Genomic DNA, 16,217 nt, shown 5'->3' with positions numbered 1-16,217 from the left:
GACGGAAAAAATTCTCCCATTATTCTTGTCTCTCTAAATTCTCGTCCATGTCTCGATTTTAACAAAATTAGCTCCAAATTTATGTTAAACATCCAACTATCATCGAATATTGAGGGATTGGAAGAGTGACACAATTAAGGATGAGTCCAGATGGATTAACTCAAATAGACTCCAATCGATTGATTCTCAACACAATCCTACAAACCCCAGACCTGCAAGCCAGGAAAAAGTGAAATTGATGAGTTCATCTTATTTTGAATAAAAATGTTTGATACATAGAGCCCTCAACAAGAAAACATAAAAATGGAACTTCTATTAGAACCTTTACATATTTGCATGGACAAGCTAAAATAATCAATAGCTTGATGGAAACTTAAACTACAGAGCACACCACACCACATTTCACAACTACAATATAAATACGTCGCCGATTGCGATTTTTATTCACCACCAGGTCCAAGGTAACTCATCTTCTGAAGCTCACAGGACCGCGTAAAGCTGTAAAATAAGAGAGACAAATTGTTACTAGTGATTACTGAATAGATTGTCCCAGAAATGCAAAATTTTCGTTTTCCATTTTAAAATTACAACCATAAAATGTTTATGAAAATATTAGCAAACTTCCAAATAATCTTGTAGGGTTGCAAACTTGCAATGCCAAAGAAGGTTAGCTAAACAAGTTACCAGCCTGGAGAATGGAGTAAACTTATGGATTGGAGGGCCGGGTTCATTCCCTACACAAGCGACGGTGTAGAGCATCTAGTTTCTGTCTCCAATTAAGTAGCACTGTGCAATGAAAGTAGTTGTCAATCAGAATATAGGTTAAATCATTGAAGATTTCTCTTAGTTTAACATCATTCAATCACACATACCCAACAGTATGTCGCGGCTCTCTTCTTTCTTTCTGGATAACAAATAGAGAATTCAGGTTCGCAAGACTACTTCAGCAATAAAGTCTATATAAAGTTATCATTTAGCAAAGACAACATAGATACTTTTATGAGATAAGAGATGGAAACTCCAAGTTAGTACGAATTGTCTTGTCTTGAAGAGGATTGGTTCAAGAATGAAGGAGCTAACCACAGAGTAGGTTAGTAAAAAGACATAAAAGTTTAGAACTGTTTGAGAGTTATATGGTGAAGAAAGATGAGAATACAAAAAACTGCTGGAGGTCTATGCTTTAAAATTGCTGCAGAGAAAGTTCTGAAATGGTAGATTTAATTGCAGAGAGCTGGCGGAATAAAGAAGGTAAGGAATTAGAGTAGAGAAGAGAATGTGGCTGAAAGTTTGAGTCTACCCTGAATATCTTTTGGTGTCATTTCCATGTGCTACTACATTTAGCAGTGATTTTTTAATCACAAATTGATAAAAGCTTCTGTTTATTCTCATTTTAAGAATGACCTACCTGGTAAATCCTGAAGCAATATTTCTTTCTAAACTGCGACTGACAATTCTCATGAGTGTAATTTATAACATAGTATTTCTATGAGGAGGCGAGGACTACTAAAACTCTCTTATCTGTCAAGATGTTCCTACCACAAAGGAATAGCTAATAACAATAGTTTGCTCCGTGAGAAATAGCTGATGCAGGTTCAGAAACTAACCTTGTCCTCATCTTCATTTTCTACTCGAAAAGCTTCCAAGACAAATACTATAATCTGAAAATTACCAAGCAAAGGTGAAGTGTTAATACTGGCTTCAGCACTGACTGAAGCAATATACTTAGGAAAGAAGAAAGTGTCAGAACACAAAGGGACAGTAAATTCTAAGATCAATTGTCCAAAAACAAAAACAAAAACAAAAACAAAGTTTCTAAAACTTTAAGAGATGCAATGTCAACTTTTGCAATATTCAATAGGAATAAAATATTTAAGCTACCTTGCCTTGGTAAAGAATACTTACATATATACCAGTATTACCACCAAGAAAAAAAAATGTTAGACAAGCAGATACCTTATCATCAGGTGATTCTATGATACCCCAGCACCGGGTAAAATGGCTTGTTTTTTTATTGACCCCTGAGAATGGTTGCTGAGATGGAAAGTCTAAAAGGCTAATAATGTGAAGATGGTTGGGACTTGGGAGGGCTATGAAATATCCACAATTCTTAAGGTCGTCATGCAAATGGGAAGTTGATTCATGCATGAATCCCCAGTGGTGGTTACGCAAATTTCCAACTCGCATCAATTATGGCTCTCAATAGGCAGTCAACTCTATAGAATTTTAACTACTGGGTGCATCAAAACAATATGTTAGCACTTTGTCAAACATTTTCCATTTATGAAATTTTAAATTGACCATACATATATAACAAATATAAAGATCTAGAAATTACCTGCAAGAAAACATGGTGGTTAGCTTGACTAGGACTTGGAATATATATGAAGTCAGATGTATTATGCAGGTTGCTGAAATACTTAAATGACATCGGAGTAGATGCTCATAGTCCAAAAGAACTAAAGCATAGGAAAATATCATTTTGAACGTGGAATGAGCCAACTCATGAAAATAATTAGTTCTTGGAAGTAAGGGAACTTTTACCTTTAAAAGCACACATAAGTAGCAGACATCACTTCTTGGACATGTTGAAGCAAGAATAAGTCAATATTAGAGTTTGCTTGGTGAATTAGGAGAAGGGATATACAAGGCTGGAACATAGACCACAACAAACAATAGGATAATAATGTAATGTACCTACAACTATCCAGAGATCTAAGAATTAGTTACCACTGGGGAAGGTACTGTCATCTACCCAAATGGACACATTGCCCGTGTGATTTTTTTTGTTTTCTTGATCAGGTAAACAATTTCATTAATCACAAGGCCAAAAACGGCCGTATACAAGAAGTATACCAGAGAGTAAAGAACCTACAAAAAGAAATGGTTCTTTACAAAAGACACCCAATCCTCTATAAATCCCGGACCTACATGGGTGCACCAAAGTAAATAAGGGAGCGGAGACTGTTCAACTGCCCAAAACTCATTCCTACCTCTTCGAATGCCCTGCTATTTCTCTCTCTCCATGTGATAATGTTATTTGATACAATGAACTTGTGAAAGAATCTGAGCATCCAATCCAAACCTTAAGGCAATAGGTGGAGTGGCCCAGGACATTATAAACCCCATTGATAACCTTATAAAACTGATGAGGGGCAAATGCATTCTCTAACACACGTAACCTGGTTCTTGGTTTTACACGTGGGCCGAAAAGGAAAAAGGCATTCTTTTCTAAACGGACTAAAAAAGGAAAGTAAGACAAACAAATTGAAACAGAGGGAGTACAACTGATGGGGTACAAATGCATTCTCTAATAGAACTTATGAGTACTCAGAGGCGGATCCAGGATTTGAAGTTTCCGGGTGCCATGCGTCATTCAATCAATTTGGGCTTCGGGTCGGATTATTCGTCTTTTCGGGCTTTGATTCGGGTTATTCGTCTTTTCCGATGAAACATTTATTTATAGCAATATACAGAAGAGAAAAACATAAAACTTTCAATAATATTACTAATATCATAAATATCCATCATTCATTTACAATTGTAATTGTCCTCGATGAGGTTTCATCTTCTGACAATGATCAATGATGCATCATTACTTACATTTGTAAATACATCACGCTCTATGTAACAAACTAAACAATCATTCAAATATTGATCACCAATGCTATTCCGCACTTCATTTTGGATCCGCTTCATGGATGAGAATGCTCTCTCCACAGTTGCGGTAGCAACAAGTAAGATCAGAGTTAATTTCACAAGTAAGTAAACAAGTGAATAAGTATCCACAAGATTTGCCTCAACCAATGCTTTTGCCAAATAACAAATTCCTTGCAAGTTGGAGAACTTGGGATTACCACTTCGCATATGAAATATGGAAGTATCGAGTTGGTAACTCAAATCTCTAATTTGTACTTCATGAAGAGGGTTTGTTTATTTGATGAGAATTGAGAAGAGAGGGTTTGTTTCTTTGATGAGAATTGAGAAGAGAGAGAGGTTCTTTTTTTTTTTTTTTTTTGATGAGAAGGAAGAGAGGGAAACTTATGTTTTCAACTTTAAGAAATAAAAAAGTCAAAGATTAAAAAATTAAATTAAGTCAACAACAATTATAGAAATAAAAAAAGAGAATATAAAGTTAATGGGAAATTGGGAATTGTTTTGTACCGCCCAGTCATATTGCTGGCTGCTTATTGTTGCCACAAGGTAAAAATAAAAATAAAGTGCAGTGTGCAGCCGCTGGGATTCGATCCTACGATCAAACAGAAGAAAATAGAGCCCTTCGCCATTGGCACCAGCGGGGCATTTTGTAGTGAGGGTGCCACTTTAAATATTTGTATATAGTTTCTGTATATATACATATATATACATAGGGTTTCGGGCGAAGCTTGCGGGTGACGTGGCACTCCCACGACCCTTAATGATCCGCCCCTGTGAGTACTTATATCTATATGAGAAGAAAACTAGTAGCCACTGGGAAAGGAACCATCATTGTACCCAAATGGACTCATTGCCCATGTGATTATGTTATCTGATTTACTTAACTATACTGAGAGGTTGACTTTAACATTATCTGGCTTTTGTCCGTGTCTATGGAGCTCCAATGGAGGTCTAGAAACCATATTTGCAAAGGGTACACATGGATACTTACCAAATTTAATAGCCCACAAAACGGCAATAAGATAGAAGCTGAAGAAGTAGACATAAGTCCAGGAGGTCCCTGTCAGTTCCTTGTAGCTCTGAAATATTAGAAGCATATTATCAGCTACTAGGCCACACATGGTAATGAGATATTACTTAAAATTAGTCAAGTTAGAGAAGTGTCAAAACGGCATTAATCATCTCAAATATCTTTATATAACACATTAAAGAAAAATGCATAAGATGCAAAAAAACTTGTTACAAATGACATCTCAGTGCAGGCCATTCTAAGAATTATTACGTTTCCATAGGTCCATTGAATCCTCAAAAGCATGTACTGAACGTGGAAAGAAAATCTCGTTCACATGCAAGTTAAAAATGAAAAAATCAAGAGAAACAGCATGCTTGTCAACCACATTAGGAACATGATTTGTGTTGGATTGTTATAGACTACTCGATCATCAGAAACTTGCCAATTGTCTTAGACTTGCATCTTTTTCTGTTTACTTTTTAAACAGAAAAAAAATTCTCCTTTCTCAAAATTTAGTTACCCTGTACACAATAAGCATCATCTCAAAGCTGCGTAATTATTCCTGAATAACTAGAGAAGTACCTCCAGTATATATACTTTTGTGTAAGCTATTATGAGAGAATCTGGACATCAATCTAATGGTCGATATCTAAGACTATTATAGTAGATTTGAAAATCCTTATATAGCCTTGTATATTTCCACTACCCTCCCGCATGTGTAACAAGCTATAAAGTTCATGAAACAAACTTACAAGTGTCAGTACACGTTTGCGAATGTTGGGTCAGATACCAAGTTAAAGAATTTGAGCACCGAACTAAAATTTTAAAGTAATGAGTGCAATAGTCTAGGACCATTCGAAAATGCCTTTTTGGACACCCTAATCCAAATGATGTGTGACATTGTTTATCTCCTCCAAATATTTATGCCTCTACAATTGTACAGATCGTCCTTACATTTTTTCCTGTGAACGCTCATTTTTAGAGAACCACATGACAAGATTTCATTTCAATTCTCCAAGTAATTTTTTTCTTCCAAATATGCTCACATTACGATGTAAATTTATTTTACCAAAGCACTGAAAAGAACAACAAAGTTTTAATGCAGTCACTTCAGGACTGAAAAAAACATCCCTCAGACCTATTTGAAAGTGGCTCACTGGTTCTTTAAGGTTTTCCGATAAAGTTATGAAACAAACACAACTGTTTTGTGTTGAATATGCATTACTAAAGATGGCCATTATTGTAACATAGTTCTTCTAGGCAGATATAATGGTAATTGAGGAAACTCTAAATCAGGATACCTGCATCACTGGTGGCCAGATTCCCATCACCAATAAATTGAAAACTGTCCCCATGCCAGTCGGGTAGTCATTGAAGTTAAAAAGCAAATAGCTTAAATTGTCAAGAAAACAAAGTTGACAGACTGACTTCCAAGTGGGAACACTACAAGAATATTGGACAGTCAAATGGGAGCTTGATATTATATGTTAAAATAGATGGTTCTAATAAGATAATCATGAAAGGAGAAAAAGACTGTCTCCGCGTAGTTTGTCAAGAAAAATGACTTGTAGAATACTGTGCAAGGAATTTCACAATTGACAAAAGGATACTCATAACGAGCAAGATCAGTTTGGTTTAAGTTGGGGTTTCCAGTGTTGACAATCCCCCCAAAGATCTGCAAAAGTTAAAAACAGAACTAAGGGTAAAAGGGCAGCATGAGGAAGATAAACGTTAGACAAACAATAGTGCAATATGATAAAGAAAATGATGAGGAAACGATATATGAGTTTCTTGTATGATGCCATATTGACTATGCTCTGCTGCAAAAGGCAATCTATCAAAGAAATAGAGAATTTTTAAGGACAAATCTTACAAACTTAGAAAAGAAACATAGAGGGTTCCATCAATACTTCAAGACGAAAAATTGTTAAGCTATTTCCTGTTATATCAAGCCGAAGATGAGAGGAACAAAATCCACGATCAAGTGATTAGCAAAGTGATAACAGCAAAAGGAGTCGAATATACCTGTAAACCAAGAGAGCAATAAATGCATAAGACACAGAATATGGTCCCCAAGTATGGCAGCAGACTATACATGAGACTCAAAAATGTGGCAACAGAAGCACGAAATTGCTCAATGTGAATCAAGAATTTTATGAATAGTAACATTCTTGCTATCAGAAGATAGCGAATCCTGTAAGCACCAGCAAGCAGAAGCAATTAGTGTATCTCCAAGAAAGGAGTACTAATTTATAAAACACCAGAAAGAAAAGACAGTGCTGCATCAAGCAACCATGTTCCTGACCGCTGTAAGTACTCAACAGTACAATGAAATATGGTTACACACATTCTCAGTAAAAAGAAAATACTCTAAAAATTGATGATGCTAAATACCCTGAGATTGCCATGCTAGGTTCTCAGAAAACCACATGAAGATGTTGAACATGGATAATATAAGGACAGAAGATATAACTTTTTTTATTTGCGTCCAGCTAATATACCATACTCGTGAACTATATTTTCTCTTTCAATCCTCCTTGACAAAACCTAAGCTAGATTACCATCATTTTGGAGCACAATATAACGTACATGTTCAGCCCACTCATCATCCTTCTGGAGATTATACAAAGCAGGTAATATTATGCCCAATGCTTGCATTAGGTTAGACTGTCTACATCACACCCCTTAGGTGCGGCCCATCCCCGGCCCTGCTAATGTGGGATGCTTTGTGCACCGGGCTGCCCTTTATTATGCCCAATGCAGGTTCACTATCACTAAAAGAAAGGTGATACAAGCCACAATAGGTTACCTGGGAATTTTCTCATCGGTCTCCACCTTCTAGCTATAAGTCTATAACTAGTAATTCTTACTAATTCTTCGCCTTACGACTAGCATTAGAAGGCCTTTGTTGAAGCGTGTAATCATCTCATCTAAAGCTTAAGCTGTTAGAGAGAAGCACTTTAATTTCATTAATTATGTCTTCAACACGTCCCCTCACATACGTGCCTTATTCTTTTTTCATTGGTCAAGCACATGGATGTTTTTTGATAATGGATGGCAGTGAGACCGAACTCAGGACCTCTGCCTACTTTGATACCATGTTAAAGTGTATGACCATATCATCTAAAAGTTTAAGTTGTTTGAGAAAACACACTTTTATTTAATTAATTATCTTCAACAACTGCAAAATAGGAAAATAATATAAATCCATCATATTGATGAATAAAAATAGATATCAATTCATTAAGACAAGTTTCTATTTCACATGCGTCAAAATCTTTGACTTGTCTATGGAAATGTGTCGTAAAATAATTAAGTTACTCGAGAATTGCAAAGAGCGTAGAATTTGGCTAAGTTACACGGACTCGGGTGCGGGTATTCGATACGGGTACGGATTCGAGTGTCGGACTCGGTAAAATCTAAATTTTAAGATTCGGGTGTGCGTATCCAGTTATGGATACGGGTGCGGGGATTCGGCTGTAAATATGAAAAAATATAAAAGGCATATGAAAAAATATGTTCCAAGAATAATCCGTTGTACAAAGGGGTCAATTTTATCATGTTCAACCAGTAAATATGTCTGTGCTTTTGTGCGATTAAAAATATAAATTAATTATCAAAAAATTGACATGCTAATAATTAATTTTAAAATTATCCCTATATTGTATAAGAAAGAAACATTTACAAATAGCATAATTAGGTGGCTTTCAATTTTGTGTCACAAGTAGCATATAATGAAAAATAAAGGCGATAAAATAGCACATATGAAGAATAAAGGGGTCATTTTTGTACGTTAATACAATTAAGACTTTTAAGAGTCCTAATTCAGCTTGTACACGACTACATGTCTCCTCCAGCTGTAAGCAGTCGTCTTGTTCATATTCTCCAAATTTCCTTTTCAAGCTTTTACAGAGCAAAGTTTTCAAGCCTCTAGGTCGTCTCTTTCACAGTCTTTCATTCTTTCCTCAAGATAGAAAGAGAAAGCCATTCAAGGCCGAAAACAAACCCTCCATCTATATCATTGCTTCTCTCTGCCATCCGAACTCAACACAAACTTGTATTCTTGGTTTATCTAAAACATGAAGCAGCAAACATGAGATAAAAGTACTATAATATTGAAGGTATGTCATTTTCCTTATCTTAAATCTGTTTTATTTTTAATTTTGAGAAATCAAAATCTCAAATTTTTCCCCCAAATTTGTCGACGGACTCCGGTCGAAGTATCCGTATGTAATTGACTGTATCCCGGACGTTTGCTGTCCCCGCACAAACACACGACTGTATCCCAGACGGGGACGGCACCCAAAATGGCGAGTCCGTGTAACTTAGGAATTTGGCAGTCACTGCAAAATGAGCTATAAAGGACTTTACCAATTTCCAGTGGACATGAATTTTCAGAACATCAAGGTCTACCAAAGTAGTCATTTCTTCAATAAATGCGAAATATTGCAATCATCCATAAAATGAGTTAATATCAGTAACTTCCGAGAAATGATTTTAGCATCTCACTATGTTCACATAGTAAGAAGCTATGTTGCTCGGACCCTTCACTTTTGCCGCCGTACCCGTGTCCGACACGACACGACACGGGTTTGGGTACGGAATTCGTGTCGGATCCGGTCAATAGAGATCGGATACTTTGACTGAAATTCATGACCAAATTAAAGAAAAATTTTGAGATTATGATTTCTCAAGATAACAAAAAGTAGAGATTTGAAGACATGAGATGGCATACCTTCAATATTATGTAGAAAATTTAACTATTTTCTCGGAGCACGCAGTCTAGCACCTAGTAGAATGGAAGATTGAATCACATGTCTGGTACAAACTACATGTAGGTGCTTCCACAAAAAGCTCTCATAATCTAGGCATATTCTTGTAGCTATATTATTAGAATTTTGAATTATTTTTGCCGAATCCCCGCACCCGTATCCGTACCCGGATCCGTACCCACGAATCTTAAAATTTAGATCATGCCGAGTCCGACCTCTAGATCCATACCCGTATCCGACACTCGCACCCGAGTCCGAGCAACATAGGTAAGAAGTGACAATTTATGCAATGTACTTGACTAGCAACAGCGTTGTTGAATGAATTCTTATAATTTTTCGTCATTAATAAAACATAATGAATACTTTTTTTTAAAGTACTAAATAATAAAACATAACAAATACTTTCTTTTTTATAAAGGGAATTTTTTTACTACATATATATGTGCAAAAAAATTCATATACCAGAAGTATACCAAATCAGGAAACAGCCTCTCTACCCCGAGAGGTAGAGGTAAGGTCTGCGTACATCCTACCCTCCCAGACCCCGCTTCTCGCCTCTGGGACGAGAGGTAGAGGTAAGGTCTGCGTACATCCTACCCTCCCAGACCCCGCTTCTCGCCTCTGGGATTACACTAGGTATGTTGTTGTAAGAAGTATACCAAATAGTAGAAAACCTACAAAGTACATTTTCTATGAACGACGTCCGTCCTTCTATAAAAATAGAAACTACGTGGCTACATCAAAAAAGAAATGAAGGATAGAGGCTACTCCTCAATTGTACAAAATTCATCTCTACATCCTCACAAGCTCTCCTATTTCCTTTTCTCCAAATGACTCGAGTGCTAGTGGATGAAGGAAAAAGGAGAGCCACTACTGTCGTTTCTAGTCCTCAAGTGAAGAAGAACATGACAGAGAGAGAAAGGGTGGAAGATCTTTTTTAAGTTGGAGGAAATTTTCCAGCCTTAATCAAATTCAAATAGGGGGTATAAATCCCGAAGAGAAAGAGAGGGAGACAGCTCGGAATACAACTGAGGGTCAAACTCAAGTTGGATTGACGGATCAGCATGAACCTTTTTCACTACTTTAAGGATCCAAATCGAGCTATGGCAAGGCAACATTCTCCCTAATCAGAGCCTTTTTATAAAGACTTAACAGATAACACTCCATTATTCCCCGCACCAACCTTAATACATTGTGGCGATCCCGTTATGTACCTTACTTGTGAAGAAAATCGATCAGGTTTTGGAACTCTGCCACCTCCCAGTCCTGAAAATTCCTCCAAGACCTCAAATCCCAAAATACTTCTACATCTTGCAGTCTTCGGATTAGTTACACTGTGTTCTCCTTCTGGCATGAAATTCTGAAAATGTTTGGGAAAGTAATTTTGAAATCGTTATCCCCACACCACGCAAAAACTTACCCTCCTCCCATCCCTATCCTGAATGATTCATTTGCACTAAAGTTTTCCCGTCCCTTCAAATTATTCCTCCACAATCCACATCCATTAAGCAGATTGATTAGCCCTTCAACCCCACTTCCAAAACCCTATATTTGTCCACTGTCGCCTCCCCACAAAAGCTATGTTTTTTAATCTCAAATCTCCATAAGCATTTTTCGATATAGAAATTTCGCATATCTTTTACGTAAGTACCATGCTTCACATAAACTACTATTTCCCAACATGATATCCTATATTTACTTTCCACTTTCCCTTTAATTGATCTGCAAGCCAGGTAGATCACCTATAACTATCAAAATTCAACTACTTCATTTGAGATTTCCAATTTCAATAATAATTAATAGCTAAAAGACTTCTTGTCTCTTCCCTTTTTCCATTATCTACCTACCACGAGTTGCTTTTACTGCTCACACTAACGAACTACAAAAAATAATGACAAAAAGGTATGTTGTTAGTAAATGTGCTGAGATAGTAAACGTGCTAAGACAAATCAGTTAAGTGTTTGTTTAATTAATGACCAGCTCTACTTTGAGAGGAAGCAAAGAAAAGATGTTGGTAGGAGTCCTCAAATAAATCAATATACAACAACAAAGCCAAAACAAACAAGGTCTGATATATTCTACAGGATGGATAAAAGGACCCAACCCATAAAATGAAGCTAAATAGTATCAACATATCCCAAGCAAATCATTCAACATATGTTTCACATAAGTCAAGAGTTATTTCCTTCCTAGAGAATGCATATGAAAAAACAATGGAGGAGAAAAAATTTCACTTGACAAAGAAATAATTGCTTTCTATACCAATACGACAACCATTAATTAAAGGCGCGTATAGAAAATCCACTATCTGGGAATTTTATATCCATGCCTTAAATTAACAGATTTGAGGAAATAACAGATCTGAAAATACATACTAGAAAAAAATCCATAGACTATAGGAAAGAGGAAAGGTAATCAACTATCCTGGGGATTAAAAAAGATAAGTTGAGAACACAAAACTGTCATCAGAAAGAAACAGATATAAGAAAATTAACAGATCTGAAGCGCGGTGGTATACCCGCATTTCAAATGACAATTTTAGAGAAAGCCTTACATAAGTTATAGATAAATATGACGAGAGAATTCTAAGAAATACAAGTAGGAGTAAAGCAAATTAAAACGTTAATTCAAGGGCTTATGCAGTATTTCAATTTAAATTTAATTAGAGAAATGAGGTCTTAAAACCTTTGAAACCTACCAATGACCCAAGTGATGACAAAATCAAATCGATTTTGACCATCCTTCCAATAGTTCCCAAAACCATAAGTGTACACTTTTAGTGCCATCTCGATGACATATGACCAATCTCTGCAACAAAATAGAAAATGGTAAAGGCTCTAATAAGTTTAACTGGAAGAATTAAGCATGGCACAACTATTTCAAGACAAGGATCAAGTAAATTCGAGAATAATTATGATGTGAGATCACCAAGGCACAAAGATAGCAAAAGGAAATCTATATAATCTTAGGATAACATATGTACCGGTTCACTAAATCAAATGGGCGGACTCGCTCAAAAAATTGGAATACTGACTGGGGTGAAGAAAAAAATAACCAAATAGTGACTTATTAGAAAAAAATAACCAAATAGATTATACTTTCAAGACTTAAAATGGAGGTTATGTCATTCAATTATTAGAAGCAGGGGAGGGAAATGGGTTAAGTATGACAAAGTAAGTGGGGGAGGGAAATGGGTTAAGTATGACAAAGTTCCGACTAATAAGAGTGCTGGAGGCATAGGAGTCTCATGAGATCAGAGGAAGATGGAGATTTATTATTATAGAGGTAATGAAAGGAAAGTTTGTCTTTGTGGCCAGAATTAGATATAACTTCTATATTTGAGATGTAACTTTTATATTTAGTTCCTTAGTGCACCCATGAGGTCTGGTGTATATTAAAGATTGGGTACTAGTTTGTAGATAACCATATTTTGGTGTAGACTCTCTGTTTTGTCTTTTTGATTGACTTCTTCTATACGAAATTTTTTTCATGTTAATAAAATTATCTAACCTTTAATGAAAATAACTCCTACCTATTGAGGTGAAAACTATACCCAAGTTGTGATTAATGGAAAGGGATAGCTCATTTTTAGAAATGTTGGTGGCCTGGTGCGAAGGACTGATTTCTGCAACTTACCAAAAGCGATCTCTACCTTCTGCCAGAAGGTTTGAGCTGAGTTGTTCTGCAAATCAAGCTAGAATTCACCAGCAGTAAAAGTTAGTGAGACTCATGCTGGACTCAGAAAAGATGTAGACAAATAAAATGATGAGGATGCTTCTTGAACCGTAAAAATCTTTGTTTCATGGCATGGGCGCACGGAACTCGCCACAGAAACAAAAACTTCCTCATTCACATCCACATAATAAAAGAAGAGATTTCAGATAATATAAATAAATTGACCTTCGATCTAAATCAATCCCAAAAAATAGTTCATGAAGTGAGGAATGATCCATACCTTATAAGGAGATACCAGTCCATTCTCTCAACAAATGTGAGACTAACACCTGTCCACACACCTAGGCTTGGACATTTGGTGTGTCAAAAACATAACAGCGGGACCCAACATTTGATAAATCAAGAATAAATATGGGTCTAGCTCTGATACTATGTTGAGGTGAGTGGCCATCTCATCTAAACATTTAATCTGCCATGGAGATCACATTTTTATTTATTTAATTATATGTCTTCAACAGATAATATCATGTGGAATCTCATGTGAGGATTCCAACTTCTTTTTCTTTTTCCTAAAAGAATGTTGATTGTATCATTTCTTCAAAGACTTTCTCAATCATAGTGTCCCACATATCATAAATGAGATGCAATTTCAGACTATCAAGATCGACACTTCTAAGCATATCTACAATAGGTTTCATAAACTTCAAAAAATAATCAATACTATCCCACCAATCATCATTCATTATAAGGGTTTTTATATCACGTGTTTTAGCTTCAAGTGTCCTATCCCCCCTATAATGCTTCCATTCATCATCCATTACCATCTCATCTTCTCTAAAGCCGATTTCACTTTTTTAACATGATCGTTCATAACAATGTGTGATGCAAATCTTGTTTCGGCAACTTTCAATAAGCTCAATTTAGAATGCTTTTGAAAAATTGCAAGTGCCATGTCATGATTCACAACAAAGTTCTTCAGATTATTTACTTGACCAAGTAACGTTACTATCCATTCGCAAAGTGAGTTGATCTTTCCGAAGGTTGGCACATACTTTTCAACGCCAGATTTAAACAATGAACAAAACAAGGAGTCCAAAATATATTAGGAATTTTTTGCTCCACGATAGAACCGACACTTTTCATGTTACTTGCGTTATCCGTAATAACTTGAACACCATTATCCGGACCTACATTTTCTATTGCATCAATCAACAATTTAGCAATGTATTCCCCCTGCTTTACGACCCCACTAGAATTGATTGAATTTAAAAATATTGGGCCCTCACTAGATGATGCAATTATATTTATCAAAGGTCGTCTCTTAATGTCGGACCATCCATCTGAACAAATCGACAACCCTCTTTCTTTCTCCATGCATCTTTAATTGGTTGCAACTTTCTAGCAAAGTTAGTCTTTTCCTGAGCCAAAAGAGATGTCCTCAACCTATCATATTTCGGGGAAATATAACCAGGAATATGATTTTCAGCTAGAAACAGTGAATATTTTTTGAAATAAGGAGATCTTGCAAAATTAAACGATAGACCTGATGCGAAAAACATTCGAGCTGCTATCAGCGGTATTTCTTTCATAAAGGCCAAAGGATTTCTCTATAGCTCCACCTTCTGGACCTTTTCTTTTTTTCGGTTGGAGCAAATCATTCCCCTCCGGAAGAGATACATAATCAGCTTTCTTTCTTGCATCAACTTGAATGGATGGTTTTTCCTTTCAACTTGTTCATGCTCTATCTTCAAAACCCTTAATATTTCACCACCGATAGCTGAACATATTTGAACTCCATGGTTTGGTATTTTTAAGAGATGTGATTTTACTCTGCTATATGATCCCATGAATCTTTTATTGCAATAGTTACACATCCATACTATGTTTCCACCACCACCACCAGCAACTAAAACAACTTTGACATGATTCCACAATGGTTTATCATCAAAATCAATCCCTACACTTTTCGTTGGTCTTATAAGACCCTTTCCCTTTTGACTTGCAGATGTCATATTTTCTATTTTGTTGGATGAAAGATGAAAATTTTGTGTTGTGATATATTTTTTTCCGGCTCTGGACAGAGATAAACGAGACAGAGGAAGAAGTAATCGATAACTTTAAGAAGCTATTGTTCTGTCTCCTAAGGTTTCTGATGTCCATTCCCCCCAAATGTCTACTGTTCAGTATTTTATCCCATTTCACCGGATTGTATCCCTTATTCTCTTTGCAATCATGCCTTCTTCAGTATTTTATCCCATTTCACCGCACGGACTCACCATTTTGGGTGTCGTTCCCGTCTCGACACGAGTTGGGTGCGGGAATGGCAAACGTGCGGGATACGCTCAATTACATACGGATACTTTGACCAAGTCCGTTGACAAATTTGGGGAGAAAATTTGAGATTTTGATTTCTCAAAATTAAAAATAAAACAGATTTAAGATAAGGAAAATGACATACCTTCAATATTATAGTACTTTTATCTCATGTTCGCTGCTTCATGTTTCAAATAAACCAAGAATACAAGGTTGTGTTGAGTTCGAATGGCAGAGAGAAGCAGTGATATAGATGGAGGGTTTGTTTTCGGCCTTGGATGACTTTCTCTTTCTATCTTGAGGAAAGAATGAAAGACTGTGAAAGAAACGACCTAGAGGCTTGAAAACTTTGTTGTAAAAGCTTGAAAAGGAAATTTAGAGAATATGAAGAAGACGACTGCTTACAGCTGGAGGAGACATGTAGTCGTGTACAAGCTGAATTAGGACTCTTAAAAGTCTTAATTGTATTAACGTACAAAAATGACCCCTTTATTCTTCATATGTGCTATTTTTATCCCCTTTATTTTTCATTATATGCTACTTGTGACACAAAATTGAAAGACACCTAATTATGCTATTTATAAATGTTTCTTTCTTATACAATATAGGGATAATTTTTAAATTAATTATTAGCATATCAATTTTTTGAATTTTTAATCGCACAAAAGCACGGACATATTTACTGGTTGAACATAATAAAATTGATCCCTTTGTACAACGGATTATTCTTGGAACGTATTTTTTCATATGCCTTTAAATAATTTAAATTATTAATTATTGTAAATTATAGT

The 16,217-nt window shown here is 35.9% G+C and overlaps 1 protein-coding gene across 45 annotated transcripts; it reads right to left on the bottom strand.

Annotated features, from left to right (window-relative positions):
- Positions 1-225: 225 nt before the first annotated feature.
- LOC132617026 (two pore calcium channel protein 1B-like) lies at positions 226-15,975 on the bottom strand. Of its 45 annotated transcripts, none has more exons than XR_009573536.1 (11): positions 15,572-15,975; positions 13,075-15,186; positions 12,137-12,246; positions 8,459-8,738; positions 6,540-6,860; positions 6,277-6,341; positions 5,968-6,058; positions 1,605-4,733; positions 873-904; positions 685-786; positions 226-498 (listed from the first exon to the last, which is right to left on the bottom strand). XR_009573536.1 is itself a non-coding variant. In XM_060331876.1 (9 exons), coding segments are annotated over exons 1-6 (456 nt in total). In that variant the 5' UTR covers positions 11,995-12,017; the 3' UTR covers positions 226-498; positions 685-786; positions 873-904; positions 1,605-1,617. The 45 variants fall into 45 exon arrangements, 6 of the variants coding, with proteins under 6 accessions (XP_060187859.1, XP_060187860.1, XP_060187861.1 ...); XR_009573542.1 differs by having other exon boundaries at positions 13,075-14,868; positions 15,572-15,974; XR_009573534.1 differs by having other exon boundaries at positions 13,075-13,132; positions 15,572-15,965.
- Positions 15,976-16,217: the final 242 nt, after the last annotated feature.

The sequence above is a fragment of the Lycium barbarum genome, chromosome 11, assembly GCF_019175385.1.
Source record: "Lycium barbarum isolate Lr01 chromosome 11, ASM1917538v2, whole genome shotgun sequence".
Lineage (NCBI taxonomy): Eukaryota > Viridiplantae > Streptophyta > Magnoliopsida > Solanales > Solanaceae > Lycium > Lycium barbarum.
The sequence above is the reverse complement of the archived record's forward strand: the minus strand, read 5'-3'. Positions and strand labels throughout refer to the sequence as shown.

What these genes read in the sequence shown, in the direction of transcription:
- LOC132617026 (XM_060331873.1), bottom strand. Translation starts at nt 6,835, where the DNA reads ATGTTACTATTCATAAAATTCTTGATTCACATTGAGCAATTTCGTGCT. An exon ending in ACTGATCTTGCTCGTTATGA is followed by an intron (nt 6,059 to 6,276) that starts GTATCCTTTTGT and finishes TGACAATTTAAG; the next exon opens with CTATTTGCTTTTTAACTTCA. An exon ending in TCTGGCCACCAGTGATGCAG is followed by an intron (nt 4,734 to 5,967) that starts GTATCCTGATTT and finishes CTAATATTTCAG; the next exon opens with AGCTACAAGGAACTGACAGG.